Raw genomic sequence first — 16,184 nt, 5'->3', positions numbered from 1 at the left:
AAATGTTTTGAGAAGTTATGTAGAAATTATAGAGAAAATAGATTGAATTATGAATGTGCCAACTTGCTATTTTACAGATGAAAGGTTTTAGAGAAGTTATGGACAAATGTACAGTAGTCAACATTTGAAGTTGAAATGTTGACTACTGTACAGTCCTGAGATGTTATGTATTGTTCAGGTGGAATATAGCCTGAGGGAAACAGTTGTTCTTATACCTCTTAGTGATGATTTATCTGTGTCGGAATGCAAAAACAGAAAAAATGTTTTGGTATTTAGGCCAAGTTTAAAAGATCTCAGTTCATGCATATCTATGCTCTTTTCTTCTTTATAAGATGGCAGAAGTGACACAACCAGAAAGAGCTTGCTACAAGTTTTTTGTGCACGCACAAATCATTTCTTGTACGCTCTTGAAAGTCTTCATTTTTTTTATTTTTGCAACTGTCCCTTTAGGTGCTCCGTATATTATTATTTACCTTTTGTAGTAAGAAAAAAAGTTTTAACAGAAGCATTCCGACCCGTCTTTAAATCAAGTAGTATATATTACTAACACAACAACAATGTTATTAATGGGCCAATAATTAAAACATAAATTGCACTTTGAATCAGTTGGGAGACTGATTCTCCTGTATCAGAAATTATTTTAGTGGTTTTCTTCTATTATGCATGAAATTAAAATATTTCAACCAAAAATATTCCTTTAAATCTTGAACACCATATCCACTGTCTTACTCCTTTTGGCTTTGAGCACAGCTTTCTTTTTCATTGTTGTTTTTTTAACAAATACCCACACACCAGTGCACTCACAAACACACCGCATTTACAGCAGCTTTACCACAAAAGTGATGACTTGCATGCATTTTAATTTGTTTGCTATTACTTTGCTTCCAGTTTAAATCATTTCTTCTCTTGCCGTCATGTGTGTTGAAAGGACGTGAGGTCAAATAATGACAGATTTAACTAAAAAAAATTCAAATCTGTCTTTACTAAACACCTTTGTTGAGACATTAGGCCTCTACCTGTTGTTTATTTTTTAAAAACAATTCCATAGTGTCATCTAGTGGATATTCTGGGTACTTCAAAGCACAAATATCCATTGTGAATTACTATAGTTCTGTAAATATATTTACTCTGACAAATATGTCATTCCATAAGCATACAAAACCACTTTAAAATGGGGTCAAACAAAAGCATTTGTCAGTTATGTACAAGTACTGTGGTGCTCCATTTTTAATGTATTTCTGCACATGCATCTTTAGTAACCAAGTGGGCTAACCGATTACACTTTGAGCTAAAAAAAAAAAAGTTTAGCATTATTCACAGTGTAGCCTCATTATATTACATTATTATCTGAATCCAGATAACAAAAACGCATTCAAATAAGACCCAACTGTGATCCAATCACAGGAAATCCTAATGCCAAGTGCAAGGGGCATATAAGAATAAGGCCTATAAGGTCTGTGAGAATAAAGATGCACACATATGTGGAAACCCAAAAGACACAAATGTCATATTTATGTATTTGATACATACATAAAATACATCATATAGGGACTTTGTAGGTTTTTAAATCCAGAACCAAATATAGTTCCTGCAGTTCAATGCATTTCAACCAGTCATCTCCTTTAATGACTGCCAATCAAAAGAATAATGCGATCAAGATGAAGTTTTTATGCGCATTATAATTTTTTCTATTAGACCAGCACTTAAACAGCAAAATGCAGCTGCTTTTCTTACTGTAGTCTATAACTTCATAATATCGATCTCACAATCTGTCGAAATTAGATTGTTACAGCATAGCAACAAATATAGGTTTGTATTCAATAAACAAGTTAATATTAAGTGGTTTAAATCACAGAGATATTATATAGAGAAATATTGTCTTTTTGCTCTATTTTGTGAAAACTTTTCTAAACAATGCCATATTGTGCATCTTTGCACACAGCAGTGTTTTGTTACAGAATGAATTTGCCTTTTTTGAATACCTTGAATTAGTCATTCACATTCATAAAAATAGTTCCTTACTTTGTTTTTGAATGAATCAGCCGTTTTGAATAAATGACTTAACCACTCAGTCATAAAAACAGTGGCTTGCTGCCACCTACTGGTCATTTTGGTATCATTTTTAACTTTTAACTTTTTCTTTTTTCTCTCATTCCATATTTCTCTGTTCTAAATTTTATATTTAAAACAATAATTTCATAATATTATTTATGCAGTGTTTAAGTGCAAATAATAATTACTTATAATGTTAAAAAAAAATAAGCCATGAAGTCAATGTAACTTTTCAGCATAGCTTATTTTATTTGAAGTATATCCGTGTATTCTGATTAGGGCTGTCAGTCAAATAAAATTTTTAACTGAATCAATTACGTGATGTGTTGATTAATTAATCGCAAATTCAATTTGACTGTGAAATTACCAACAAAAGATTATTTAAAGCCATTATTATGTTAAATGAGAAGGTATCAAGTAGACATTATACATAGTAGCTTTAGAGAAAAGTATCTTATTTGATTCAACATTTTATTTGATCCATCAACTATGGAACATAAAAGATAATTTGAGAAACATATCAGTATTTTTTGTTAACACAATGAAAGTCCAAAACAGCTTAGTTACCAACAGTCTTCTTTTTCAGTTTTTTTAATTAAATGATACTCTAAATAAGAAACTAAATGTATTTATGATTCATTCGATTCATTCAAACTGCTGATTCACTCAGTTTATGAATAGGCTATTGAATAATTGGATTCGTTCAAAACGCGGCTTTATTCAGAAATTATACAACCATGTGTTGTTCACAAACGCAGATCAGTTCTGCGGTGGATTTGAAGGTAATATTTTCTCTGCAACATTAAGTAAAACAGACAGGCGGTTAAAATACAACACAATGTTCACTTCTTTTTTTACTGAACTGTTGTATAAAATCACATTTAAACCTGTAATATTCATGACAAAACAGCACTTGTGTGATAGGCCTATTGTCACGAGGAGGGTCAGAGATGTACGGATCCATTTGCAGCATTTTATTCAAAACAAACAAACACAAAGGGGCAGGCAGAAATCGTGGTCAAACACAGGCAGAAGGTCGGGGCTGGCAGCAAGAATCAAACACGGGGGGGAGTCCAGGAATCAAAACACAGGGAAAACAAACTCGGGAAGAAACGCTCGGAAATACAGACCATACGGAACAATAAGACTTCGCAATGAGGCGGTGTGTGTGTGTGGCTTAAATGCATGTGTGTGAATGAGGAACAGATGTGTGCAGCAATCAGTGCAATGGGTGACGAGGAGCAGCTGTGTGCAGCGATTGGTGCAGTGGTTTGTGGGGGATGAAGTCCATGATGTGTAGTGCAAGAGTTCATGATGACAGGATAGACCAGATACGTGACACCTATTGCTCTCGCTGCCATGATATCCCGTATCATGATATAAATATGAGGCAAAAACTCATACAGAAACATTTTACCCCAATATCTTGTATTTTAGGAGCATACCTTAATTTATGAAGTTGTTTCCCTGCATCATATTTGTCATCAGTCAACTGTATGAAATGTAAGATGATGTACAGGTGTGCCCCTGGTGGACATTATCGAGGGAACTCGTTCAATTCGGCTCATGCTGAAAAAATGATGGTGCCTGCAGCTGAATCATCCATTCATCCATTTTCAAATCTCTTTACCCAATGTGGATACAGCATATTATTATATATTATTCAATTCTTTTAATTATTAGTTTAATTAAGATTTATACTAGAGTTCATGATAAATATTTTCAGAATTACCAGAGCTGCAAAGTTTCAAAAGATTATTAAAAAGCAAGCACAAACTATGCAAAAGTGTCAGCCCTTCCAATACACTCAGTGTATGAATTCGCTCACTCGTTTTCATTCACTCCTTCATCTGGACTATATTTATAGACTAATGTAGGGAATATTTAAAGGAGCCTATATATATATATATATATATATATATATATATATATATATATATATTAGGGCTGTCAATCGATTAAAATTTTTAATCGCGATTAATCGCATGGTTGTCTTGAGTTAACTCGCGATTAATCGCACATTTTTATCTGTTCTAAATGTACCTTAAATTAACACTTTTTAAAGTTTTTAATACTCTAATCAACATTGGCATGGATGCTTTAAGCAAATATGTGCTTATTATCAGTGAAACCATACTTGACTAGACTAACTTGTTTCAAATGTCATAGATGTTTTTCAAATAACTTGTTCATGTCTATTAGACACATGAAAAAAAGAACATAGAAACACCAGGTTCCCATTACTTCTCTTTCTTTGCACTGAGCAATTTACTTACACAAGCCTGTTTACATTATTTGCAGGACAGGGCAGCTCACTTCTTCTGAACATGCAAAATCTACGTTTATTATTACATTTGTTTGCCTCTAGATGCCCACATACTGTCATTTGATGCAGCCAAGTTCTCAACAAAACTGTTTCCATTGTTTTGATGTAATATTTCTGTTATCAGACAACCAAAGTAATATGAAATAATAACTAAAAAAAAATCCTGAATTATGATCATGATTCAATCACTGAAAAGAATCATTTACCGGCATCTGGACATAAGTCACTATTCCCTGCATTATTATCGTTGTTTTTAACTTCCTGTTTGAATGCCTTCAGGATCCTTTGACTTTTTAGGTGTTTAGCCATTTAAAGTTATGTGATCCCAAAAACCTGCTTCTTTTATGTTTTAATGTATTGTTTTGGTTATAATGTACTGATTGGAGAGCCTGGTCTCATGCAAATGCGCACTAGCACGACTTTCTGTTTCTATTTGGCGTGCTATTAACAAGCTGAAATTAACTTTGGCGTGCATATGATATGCAATTATGCATGTGTTTGACGTGCATTTAATACGCCGTTTTCGCGTGCATACTCGTATGTGGCTTTACGCATCAACCCCACAGCAACAATCCTAACGTAGCCCGACTCCGCTTGCATTCATTAAATATGGCAGAAGTGCCGGTGTACGCAAAAGGATAAAATACAGAAGTACCTGCGTACCGGCCCACTTCAAGCACTGGAATGAACATAACATCTGGTTTAACCGAAAGCGCTGCTCCACTGCCGCTCGCTGAACAGAGCAGACGCAGATATGAAGAGAGGGAGGTGCGCGCGCATTCATTGGGAGACCTCACGCACGTTCAGCAAAACCGAAGAGCCTCAGAAACTATATTGGGTTTGTCCAATTATGTGTTTATGTATTGTTGCTAGACACTTTTCGCTAGGTTGGCAGCACTGCATCCATTTCTTTAACTATGGGCTAGGTAGTGGGTCAAACAGAAATGCGCGCTGCGTTAATCGCGCGTTAATAAAATTAGTGCCGTTAAAATGAATTTGCGTTAACGCGCGATTAACGCGTTAATTTTGACAGCCCTAATATATATATATATTGGAACGCATTGATTCTAGTTTCAACTATTATTTTGGATGGAGAGTATGCATACTAGGATCCAGCATATTGTTAATCTCACATGTTTAGGATGGTATGTTAAAAGTAGCCTAATTTGTTAATGCTTTCACAGTTTTAGTTTCCTTTTACTGATTGATGGTTGAAGGGTGAGCACAATAATGTCACCTCATTGTGCCCAGTTTTTGAAAATGCTTATTATTGCATTCATAGAGAGAAACTTTTGCTGATTGCTTACAGTGTAATGGAAGTTACTCCCATAATTCACTCAAAGCATCGGGTGTTGGAAAAAGGTGGATGAAGTGCTGCAGTGATGAATTTTTGTAGAACAACCTGGAAGTTAATATCACTAGTGTTGAGTAAACTGAATAAAACTTAAAAATATCTCTTATTTTAGACATTAAACCAATAAATGAACAGTACATTTAAACAAAAAACTGAATCTAATTATTTATTTTTTTTGTCTCCTAATAGGCTGTCTGGGTCAATTAGATGGTAAGTTGTCACAATCTGAATTCATGTTCAGTCACTCTGCTTTGTTTTGAAATATGTTGTAGTTTTTTGAGTAGGGAATTCTCACATATTATCTTTTCTCTCATCAGTGTGTGGTAAAGCCCGCCTCAACACCAAGATTATTGGAGGACAGAATGCGACATCAGGCTCTTGGCCGTGGCAAGCCAGCATTCACAGTCTGCCCGATGAACTCTATTTCTGCAGCGGGACGCTAATCAATAAAGAATGGGTTTTGACTTCAGTTCGCTGTGTCCTATAGTACGAAGTGCCCAAGTTTAATATCATCATATTTTTTAAGAATTTCAAGTCTCCATTTATAATATACTGGATATCTAGTCATGGATTCATAATGGTGAAAATAAAACTGACTTCTGTTTACAGTGATAGTGTTTCTGACATTGTGATCTACTTGGGACGTCTGACCCAAAGTGGCTCAAACCCACATGAGACATCCAGGACAGTGACTGAAATCATCAAACATCCTAACAACAGCATAGCACTGCTCCGGCTCTCTTCTTCTGTGACTTTTACTGATTACATTAAGCCAGTCTGTCTGGCTGCTGCCGGGAGTGAGTTTGTTGCTGGTACAGAGAGCTGGGTCACTGGATGGGGCTCGATTAGTACACAAGGTGAGAAATGTTACTTCAAAATTACACCCAATCAAGGTTCTAAAATTCTGAAGAACATATTGAAGCCTTTTATGAAGTTTCGACTCATTTATGTCACTTTTCTATGTGATAGCATTCAAGTTTCCTGACATACTGCAGGAGGTGGAGGCCCCTGTTGTGGACAACACTGAATGCAATAACGCCTATGCAGGGACCATAAACATAACGGACAACATGATATGTGCTGGATTTCTAAATGAGGGAGGGAAAGCACCATGTTGGGTAAGATGTCAGACATTCATTTTATCAGGTACTTTTTATCCGAAATGTCCAAAAAAGTGTTATTCTTTACAAAAGTGCATCATGCTCTACTGCATTACCACATCTCCTTGGTTACTGTAGAGGTGTAAATATAAAGCCTTTGTTTTTGCAGGGAGATGGTGGAAGTCCACTGGTCACTAGGCAGGACTCCGTGTGGATTCAGTCTGGTGTTGCAGCCTTTTCTGTAGGATGTGCTCAACCCGGTTATCCTGCTGTATACTTAAGAGTGTCTGAATATCAGGATTGGATCAGCAATTACACAAGTAGCAGTGAGCCTGGATTTGTCCCATACCCCCACATTGTTTCTGTCTTCGATGGAGGCTCAAGCACCTTCCTCTCATTCCCCCCTGCTCTCACATGCTCCATCATCCCTCTCATCTTAAGCTTTTTTTAAAGATTGTGTGTATTGTGATCACTTCATGAATACACTTCTGTAATGATGGTGACAGTTTTCTGTAAACACTTCATTAATTGGTGAAATAGGTGTTTCTTATAATATTTTTGTATTGATTAGATTCTGGGGTCATCAATATGTTGACAGAGTTTTAAAGAACCTTCTCTACAGGATTTGAATCTGCACTACAGTGATTTGTAAAGTAAGATTTGAAATGAAAATAAATCAGTTCATGCTGCAAAGGTCTTAAAAGTAAAACAAACTGTCCAGAACATATATTGTGCCCAGCCAAAACAACAAACAAAATCTACTTCCATCCATGATCAAATTTGCTCAAAAAAAGAAAATGAAACAAAAAATACAGAGATCTGCCTGTCTCCTTAAAAGAGAAGTTCACTTCCAGAACGAAAAGGTCCAGATAATTTACTCACCCATCCAAGATGTTCATGTCTTTCTTTTTTCAGTCATGAAGAAATTGTTTTTTGAGGAAAACATTTAAGGATTTTTCTTCATATAGTGGACTTCACTGGTGAAATGTACTTCAAATGCAGCTTCAACAGGCTCTAAACGATCCCCCCCGAGGAAGCAGGGTCTTATCTAGTGAAACAATCGGTTTTATTTATTTTTTTTACGTTACAATTTATATTACATAATCACGTTGTAAAACATCCCACATGGGTAATTCCTCGTCCGTGTACTTCGGTTCAAAAAGGTAGGGTACAGTGAAAAACTACATCTCACTCTCTCCAACATTATTGTTTTACCTTTTTTGGCAAAGGACATTTGACTTTCTTTGCAAACACTGGCTTGTTACTTGCGCCTACTTGCACGCAACACTTTTCCCATGTGACTATGTCATGTGCGAAGCTAGTGCAAGACGAATGTTTGTGGTTAAAAAGCATTTACAGAAAATGGCAGATTGTTTAACTAGATAAGACCCTTATTTCTAGGCTGCATCATTTAAAGACGTTTGAGACCTTTGAAGCTGTATTGAAACTGCAATTTGGACTTTAAACCCATTGAAGTCCACTATATGGAGAAAAATCCTGGAATGTTTTCAACAAAAGCCTTACTTCTTTGCGACTGAAGAAAGAAAGATATGAACATCTTGGATGATATGGGGGTGAAAAAATTACCAGGAAACGTTTATTCTGGATGTGAACTAATTCTAGGGGACAAGGAGAGAGAACAAATGCAAAAACTCCAACAGAACACTGTTTGATGTAACAAGATCTTACGATAAGCTTTTTTGCTTCATTGGAGACAGGAAATGACAGGGTAGAAGAGTTGGGGATGGGGCCAGAAAAGGACCTCACAAGCCAGAAATTGAAGTAATGTTAGCTGCATATATGTCATCATGAGCACTGACCACAGCTCTGGCTTTATGAATGCATCCATTGTAAAGTATTCAAGTGAGCATAAAACGCTACATAAGCTTTGTTTTATACATATGGGACACTTAACATACTTTGAAATTTTAAAATGCAATCACAGAGTTGACCCACTGCATTCAGTCTATTAAAGGAGATTTAGTTCTTTATATATACTAGCTTATAATACTACTAGCTTCATCACAAGGTCTGAATTTCTATAAACAGCTTATAACCAAGCTGTTCTCTCTTTCTCTTTTCTCTCTCTCTCTCATTTACTATGCTGTAACAAAGTAAAAGTTAGTTTAGAGAATGCATTCTGTCTACATTGTAATCGACATTCTACGGTCATTTACATCAAGATGAAGTGCACTTCTAGAATAAGGAAAAGAGAATCTAAAACGAAATTAATATACATCATTTTATTTGCAAAGCTACACAAACCTTACTCTATACATTTAAGACACTTAAATATAAAGTACAAACTAACCATTGTAAAACACACAAATAGAGAGAACAAACGTACTATAAAGAAATTCGAACACATCCAACAATAACAGGATGTATACATAAAATTCTTGCCAATTGATTCATTAGAACAGTTTTTTTCAGTTGTGAGTTAGAGAGTTGGTGAACGTAAGGAATGCACTGAATAATGATGGAACAGATTGTAGGGAAAGGCACTTGCCACCTAGTCACTTTCTCCATCATCACTGATGATTCCCTGAAGGTTGGCCCAGGCTGCTGATCTCCTGCGGCCTGTGTTTGTGTGGCTCTCTCCACAGTCAGAGTCTGAGTCCACAACACGTTTATAGGCAGAGGGGGGAGGAGAGACGGTCTGTGCGGGGGGCCATGCCGCTGCTGCAGCTTTCCTTTTGGGACGTCCTGATGAACAAAGTTTCATTTCATTAGGTTTAGGGTCAAACAAAGTAAACCACATTTTTAAAACTGTCTGATTTCACATATTCATGCGAGTGGAAATGGATTTTAGGCATCAATACCCTGAGTGGTGATGATGTTGCTGACATCCAGCTCAGCCAGTTCCTGTGCTTCTTCTCTCTTTAGACGAGCTTTTTTACACTTCTCTATGGAGGGCTGACCTGGGACAGACACAGTTTATAGGTAATAATAGTGTGTTTGAATGGACATTGCTTATAACAAACACTACCAGTCAAAAGATTTTGAACTGTAAGATTTGTAATGTTTTTTAAAGAAGTCTCTTCTGCTCACCAAGCCTGCATTTATTTGATCCAAAGTGCAGCAAAAACAGTAACATTGCGTTATATTTTTACCATTTAAAATAACTGTTATATTTTACATTTTAATTTATTCCTCTGATCAAAGTGACATTTTCAGCATCATTACTCCAGTCTTCAGTCACGATTCTTTAAAAATCATTCTAATACGCTGATTTACTGTTGAAGAAACATTATTGTTATTATTATCATTAATATGTAAAACAGTTGAGTTAATTTTCTTTCAGATTTTTTGATTTTCAGATTCAAAGATCAGCGTTTATCTGAATGTGAAATAAAAAGCATTTGTAACATTATACACTACACGATTCAAAAGCTTGGAGTCAGTGTGTGTGTGTGTGTGTGTGTGTATATAATTTATTTTTTAAAGGGGTGGATTATAGAATTGAATGCTTTTATTTAGCAAGGATGCTTGATAAAGACATTACAAAAAAATCTATTTCAGATAAATGCTGTTCTTCTGAACTTTCTATTCATCAAAGAAACTTGAAAAAAATTCTACTGCTGTTTTCAACATCATAAATGTTTTTGAGCAGCAAATCAAAATATTAGAAGGATTTCTGAAGGATCATGTGACACTGAAAACTGCAGTAATGATGCTGAAAATTCTGCTTTAAAATAAATTACCTAAAATAAAATATATTCAAATAGAAAACAGTCATTTTAAATAGTAAAATATTTCAAAATTTGACTGTTTTGCTGTACTTTGGATCAAATAAATGCAGACTTGGTGAGCAGAAGAGAGTTCTTTAAAAAAACATTAAAAATCAAAAACCTTTGACTGGTAGTGTATGCAACATGTAAATCTCTCACTGTACAAAAGAAAACAAACTGTGTATTATAAAGTGCATTACACTGACATTTATATTATGATACAGGGTATCTGCAGGATTTTTAAGATCAAATGTAAGAATCAAATGAATACCATATAAACAGAGTAGGGCAATGTCTATGGTAATATATTCAACTGTAAAAGACTGTAAAAAGCATGATTTACAGTTTAAATACAGGTTTTTCCAAAATCTTTTGAAAGTTTAAATTATTGTATTAATTTAATAACATATGTTTTTATATTGTCTTAATTGTTTCGATTTTCGAATGCATCATCTTCTTGTCAATCCACCAGTTCACATTTAAAACTGCATGTTTTAACGTAAAAGCATGGGTTGATACAGGCCTGAACAAAAACAGTGGATGGGAGTTATGAAAATGCACATTCACTCTCTCCCAGCAGGAGGCGCTTCGAGAACAGCAGAAATATAGCATTTTTAATGCTTTTAAATTTGTCCAAATTAAGTTCTTAGCAATGCAAATTACTAATCAAAAATTATGTTTTGATATATTTATGGTAAGACATTTACAAAATATGATCTTTAATTAAAATTATTTAATTTTTTTTTAAAGAAAAATCTATCATTTTGACTCATATAATGTATTGTTGGCTATTGCTGTTATACCTGTTACTTAAGACAGGTTTTGTGGTCGGGGTCACATTAATTTAATGAAATCGTAGCATTTTATAGTTTTTAATCATCATATTAAGCCATATCGCAACTCCTGTCTTTCCATTGCCACATTTAAGACCTTTGGAAATCATAATTAATCATAAATATAATAATTTTTTTTTGTACCATTTAAGACTTTTTATGGCCTTAGATTTGATACAACTAAATGTAAGACTTTTTAAGGACCTGTGGAAACCCTGTGATACTAGTTGTTTTGTGTTTGTTTTGTTTGTTTTTTTCAGTAATGCACAGGATCATATTTTACATCAGCAGAAAATGCACTGAAAGGCAACTCTACTTGCATGACTAAAACACTGAAGGAATGCAAATTTGCATGTGCACATTTACCATAGTATTGAGGTGATTCAGCAAACTGTAGGCGTGCTCCCCCTTCTGTTCACACATGCACACTAACCTTCCACACCCAGCTCCTCCAGCTCTTTTTTCAGCACAGCCACCTTTGCCTTTACAGATCTGCAGCCTTCTAACAGCTTCTTGTAGTTCCGTCTCACACCACAGAGGGAGATGTAGCGCTTCAGCCTGGACACTGCCTTGTTTTCTTCATCCTGATGGTCAAAAATGATTAGAATCTATACATATCTGCGTACAATTCAAAAACCATGTCAGAATTGAAATTCTCAATCCAAATAATGCTGGCTGTTACCAAAATGACAGAAGTAGCTTTAAATAATCAAAATATCACACACACACACTAAACACACCATTGCGTGTGTTGTTCAATTTTACAGCTTTTATTGGTTTGTTTTTCTTTATGTCTGGACTTTTTCAATCAAAATCTATTTTTAATTAGCTATAGACTTGCTTCAGAGATAATGAATGCAAACACATGAAAGCCACAAGTCATTACCATGTCTGTAGAGGCACTAAACACTTAAACATAAGAAGGCCAAGAACAGAATATTGTTGAATATTTAAATATTTTGGCATTTTTACCTCAAACCTGAACTAATGTCAAACGTTTAAGGGTCAGTAAGTCTCTTATGCTCACCCAGGCTGCATTTATTAAAATTATGTCATCATTAAAAATAATTGTTTTCTATTTTAATATATTTAAAATGTTATTTATTCCTGTGATGCAAAGCTGAATTTTTTTAGCATCATTACTCGTTTTTAGTGTCACGTGATCCTTCAGAAAATATTCTAATATGCTGATTTGCTGCTTAAGAAACATTCATTACTATTAATGTTGAAAATAGTCCCACCGCTTAATATTTTAAGATTCAGTAAATACAAAGTTCAAGAAAACAGCATTTATTTGAAATTCAAAACTTTTGTAACATTTCAAATGTCTGTACTGTCACTTTTGATCAATTTAACGTGTCCTTGCTAAATAAAAGTATTACTAAATTATTTTAATACTTTAGCCTTTAATATCTAAGCAAAAAAACAACTTGAAGGTTTAAGGTACGGTTGAATCACAACCATGCTGATGTTCAGAATAAAAGAATTTTTGCTTGTTTGGCATTACTTAAAACACACAGTAGTGGAAAAAAAAAGTTGTGTTCATTTTTGTGACATAAGCTGTTCACAAATTCATCTTGCCTTTCCTCTGGGTGTGTTCTCACTCTCCTCACTGCTCTTTTTCTTTTTTACACTTTTCTTTGCCTCCTCCTTGTCCTTCTCTTGTTCATTCTCATCCTCCAGCGAGGGAAGAGACGAGGAGTCAGAGTCGTCTGCTGCCTCCTGATTGTCCTGTATTTTCTCTTCTGACAATAAAAAAAAAAAAAAAAGAGATGAACAATGCAAGGAAAAAGGTTTAAACGTACACCCACTTTGACCTCTGAGGGATTCTTACCATCTTTCTCCATCTCTTTAGAGGATAAATTAGCATCCTCTTGTTTATCTTTCTCCTCTTCGCTGTCTCCACTGCTGTCAATTTCAGAGTTGCTCCTGGCTTCTGTTTTAGCGTTCACATTATTCTCCTCTTCGCTGTCAGAACTGCTCCCAAAAACTTCTCTCTCCACTTCTTTCACAAAATCCCTCTCTACTGGCTTCTTTTTGCTGGTATCCTTTCTTTTACTCTGCGTCTTTACTTTTCTCTTCATTTTTTCATCCTCAGAGTCACTCGCAGTTGGTTTATCACTGATTTCCTCCTCACTGTCTGAATCCTTTTTCTTTTTCTTTTGTTTGGATGGTTGTTTTTGCTTTGCCTCCACCTCATCAGAATCCTCCAACTCATCTTCATCACTTTCTATTATCTTTTCCTTCTTCTTCGGTTTCTTTTTCTTCTCACTGTCCTCTTTCCGTGTGCTTTGTTTGCTCAGTCTCTTATTTTGTGTTTTTTTCTTAATGTTCTTTTTCTCTTGCTCCTCCTCACTGTCTTCACCCGTGCCTTTATCACTTTTAGCTTCTTCCTCTTTTTGTTCTCCCTCATTCATTGCCTTCTCTATTCCCGAGTCAGGGGAATCTGGACAAGAGAGATTGTAAAGTTACTCATGAAACACCCAATGAGCAAATAAGTCAATGGACAAACTCAATAAACACTAGTTACCTGGAAAAGACTCCTCCAGCCGTGATTTTTTTGTCTTTGCCACCATTTTATTCTCTTCATCCCCATCATCATCGTCATCATCCACCCTTTTCCTTTTGCTCTGGCTTTTCGATGGATTCACACACTTAATAAGAGGCTCATCATCACTGCTGGCCTGGAAATTGAAAGAGGTTTTGACACTTAAAGCTAAGCTTTGACTTAAAAATTTTACTATCAAATCACATTACTACTAGGAGGTAGTAAGGACATTGTTAGAATAGTCCATGTGACAACTGTAATGTTATGAAGCTACGAGAATAACTTGTAGTGCTCAAGAATAAAAAAAACTTCTCTTCCGTGTCACTTTTTGCTGACATGCGTCATAGTACTCTCAAAAACATGCGATAGAGACCGATAAGGAAGAGACTAAATTGTTATAAATAAAGTCGTTCTTTTTGTTTTCTGCCATATCTTTGTAAAATAATGGTTGAACCACTGATGTCTCATGAACTGTTTTAACCATGTCCTTACTACCTTTATGGGCCTTGAATGTGTCAGTTGCATTGCTGTCTATGCAGGGTCAGAAAGCTCTTGAATTTCATCAAAAAAATCTTTATTTGTGTTCCTAAGATGAACAGAGGTCTTACGGGTTTGGAATGACATGAGGGTCAGGATTTTTTCATTTTTGGGTGAACTAGCTCTTTAATTTATTTAAAACCAATGACTTTTTGGCCAGCTTTCATCAGACCCAAAGACCTCTAATTTATTCTAAAGAGACTTTCTGTTTTTGCACAAAAAACCAAAGGGTGACGCTAAGGAAAAGGTCATTTTTCGAAAGAGATGAATGTTAAGATCCCATTAATTTTAGGTTTCTTTCTCACCTGCATCTTCAAAAGTTCCTCCTCAACAATTTTCTTCATCAGCTGTCTGTCCTTGGTGCTGAGCGACTCTTTCCCCACCTTGTCCAGGTATCTTCTCCGCAGAATGCCTAAAGTCAGTGTACTGAAAGATAGCAGAGTAACAGTAAAAATGTGACATGACATAACACGTAAAACATGTGACCCTGGACCACAAAAATTAAGAAGCACGGGTATATAATTAGCGAATTTTCTTTTATGCCAAAAATCATTAGGATATTAAGTAAAGACCATGTTCCATGAAGACATTTTGTACATTTCCAACTGTAAATATATCAAAACTTAATTTTTGATTGGTAATATGCATAGCTAAGAACTTAATTTGGACAACTTTGGGGTTTTTTGCACTCTCAGATTCCAGATTTTCAAATAGTTGTATCTCAGCCAAAAATAATGTATGATAACAAACCACACATCAATTAAAAGCTTATTTATTCAGATTTCAGATGATACCCTTTCAGCAAACTGACTCTTATGATTGGTTTTGCGTTCCTGGGTCACATATTTTGTACATAGCAAACAAAACACAGGCACACTTTCACTTTGGCTTGTGCTTGGCACCAGTGATGTGATGCACAAACACATTTTTGTACTGTCTATCTGTCAAAGCGGAATACAGTATTTTCTCCAAGCTCTTTTACGTAAGCTGCGTCACACATTATTGTAGTGTCCCTCGACCATATTTATTTACGATACATGCTAATTAAAGCGGTTCCTATGTGATGTGCCCATCTTCATGCAACAATCCTATGCTACCCACGCTTTATATCCGTTTCTTTTTCATTCGTCACTCACCAGCTTTTTAGGAGACCTGCCGTACGTATCAAATTTCTCAAGGAACGAGTTTGATTCAGCCCTGACTTACTAACATAGCGCGCTTTGATATGTATTGATGATAACATCCGTTTTAAGAGCATTTTTGACATTTCCGTTCCTACGGTTTACCTGAGGTCCGAACACTTGTGCAGCTCTCTCACAACGAACTTTCGGATCGCGTTCTCTTCTTTGGCCATGTTTTTTTACACATTTGCGCCACTTTTACACCACTGCGTACTGTGCGTGCGTGCGTACTAAGCGCGCAACCCTGCCTTGGCGCGCTTTGCAGTGCACGGCTACGTTGCTTTACGTCATCGCGCACAATTTCCGACAGACGTGTTCACGTAATAGACAGGGGTGCATAAAGTTGGGCAGAACGCTGCTTAATGTCCGATTATTAAACCCGATTTTCCTCTAGCGTGTTTTTTCTTTCATGAACTTACTTATAAACAAACTCATATAGATTTGGACAAGTCTTGAACAGCTACTTTATATTCTCAATATTTTTGTTTTAGTATGGTTTCTGTTTGTATTCAAAACTTTATG

At 35.5% G+C, this 16,184-nt stretch overlaps 3 protein-coding genes across 3 annotated transcripts in view; 1 reads left to right on the top strand and 2 right to left on the bottom strand.

Annotated features, from left to right (window-relative positions):
* The window catches only part of LOC141342317 (serine protease 27-like), a 7,335-nt gene extending 1,715 nt beyond the window's left edge, over positions 1–5,620 (bottom strand). The window contains exon 1 of the mRNA XM_073846749.1: positions 5,616–5,620. Within this exon, the coding sequence (XP_073702850.1) occupies positions 5,616–5,620 (5 nt within the window). The remainder of the gene's footprint in view (positions 1–5,615) is intronic.
* Positions 1–7,283, top strand: part of LOC141321587 (trypsin II-P29-like) — a 47,324-nt gene extending 40,041 nt beyond the window's left edge. Inside the window, exons 3-7 of the mRNA XM_073833381.1 lie at positions 5,922–5,942; positions 6,050–6,218; positions 6,342–6,589; positions 6,702–6,850; positions 7,002–7,283. Coding sequence (XP_073689482.1) covers positions 5,922–5,942; positions 6,050–6,218; positions 6,342–6,589; positions 6,702–6,850; positions 7,002–7,283 — 869 coding nt within the window. The remainder of the gene's footprint in view (positions 1–5,921; positions 5,943–6,049; positions 6,219–6,341; positions 6,590–6,701; positions 6,851–7,001) is intronic.
* A 1,777-nt stretch (positions 7,284–9,060) lies between these two features.
* hirip3 (HIRA interacting protein 3) lies at positions 9,061–15,914 on the bottom strand. The gene is made up of 8 exons (XM_073833379.1): positions 15,768–15,914; positions 14,787–14,907; positions 13,927–14,080; positions 13,231–13,842; positions 12,978–13,141; positions 11,830–11,980; positions 9,655–9,753; positions 9,061–9,538 (listed from the first exon to the last, which is right to left on the bottom strand). Exons 1-8 carry the CDS (start codon positions 15,833–15,835, stop codon positions 9,345–9,347), a joined length of 1,563 nt encoding a protein of 520 aa, XP_073689480.1. The 5' UTR covers positions 15,836–15,914; the 3' UTR covers positions 9,061–9,344.
* Positions 15,915–16,184: the final 270 nt, after the last annotated feature.

This window comes from Garra rufa, chromosome 1 (assembly GCF_049309525.1).
Source record: "Garra rufa chromosome 1, GarRuf1.0, whole genome shotgun sequence".
In the NCBI taxonomy this organism is placed as follows: domain Eukaryota; kingdom Metazoa; phylum Chordata; class Actinopteri; order Cypriniformes; family Cyprinidae; genus Garra; species Garra rufa.
This window is presented reverse-complemented; position numbering and strand designations above follow the sequence as displayed.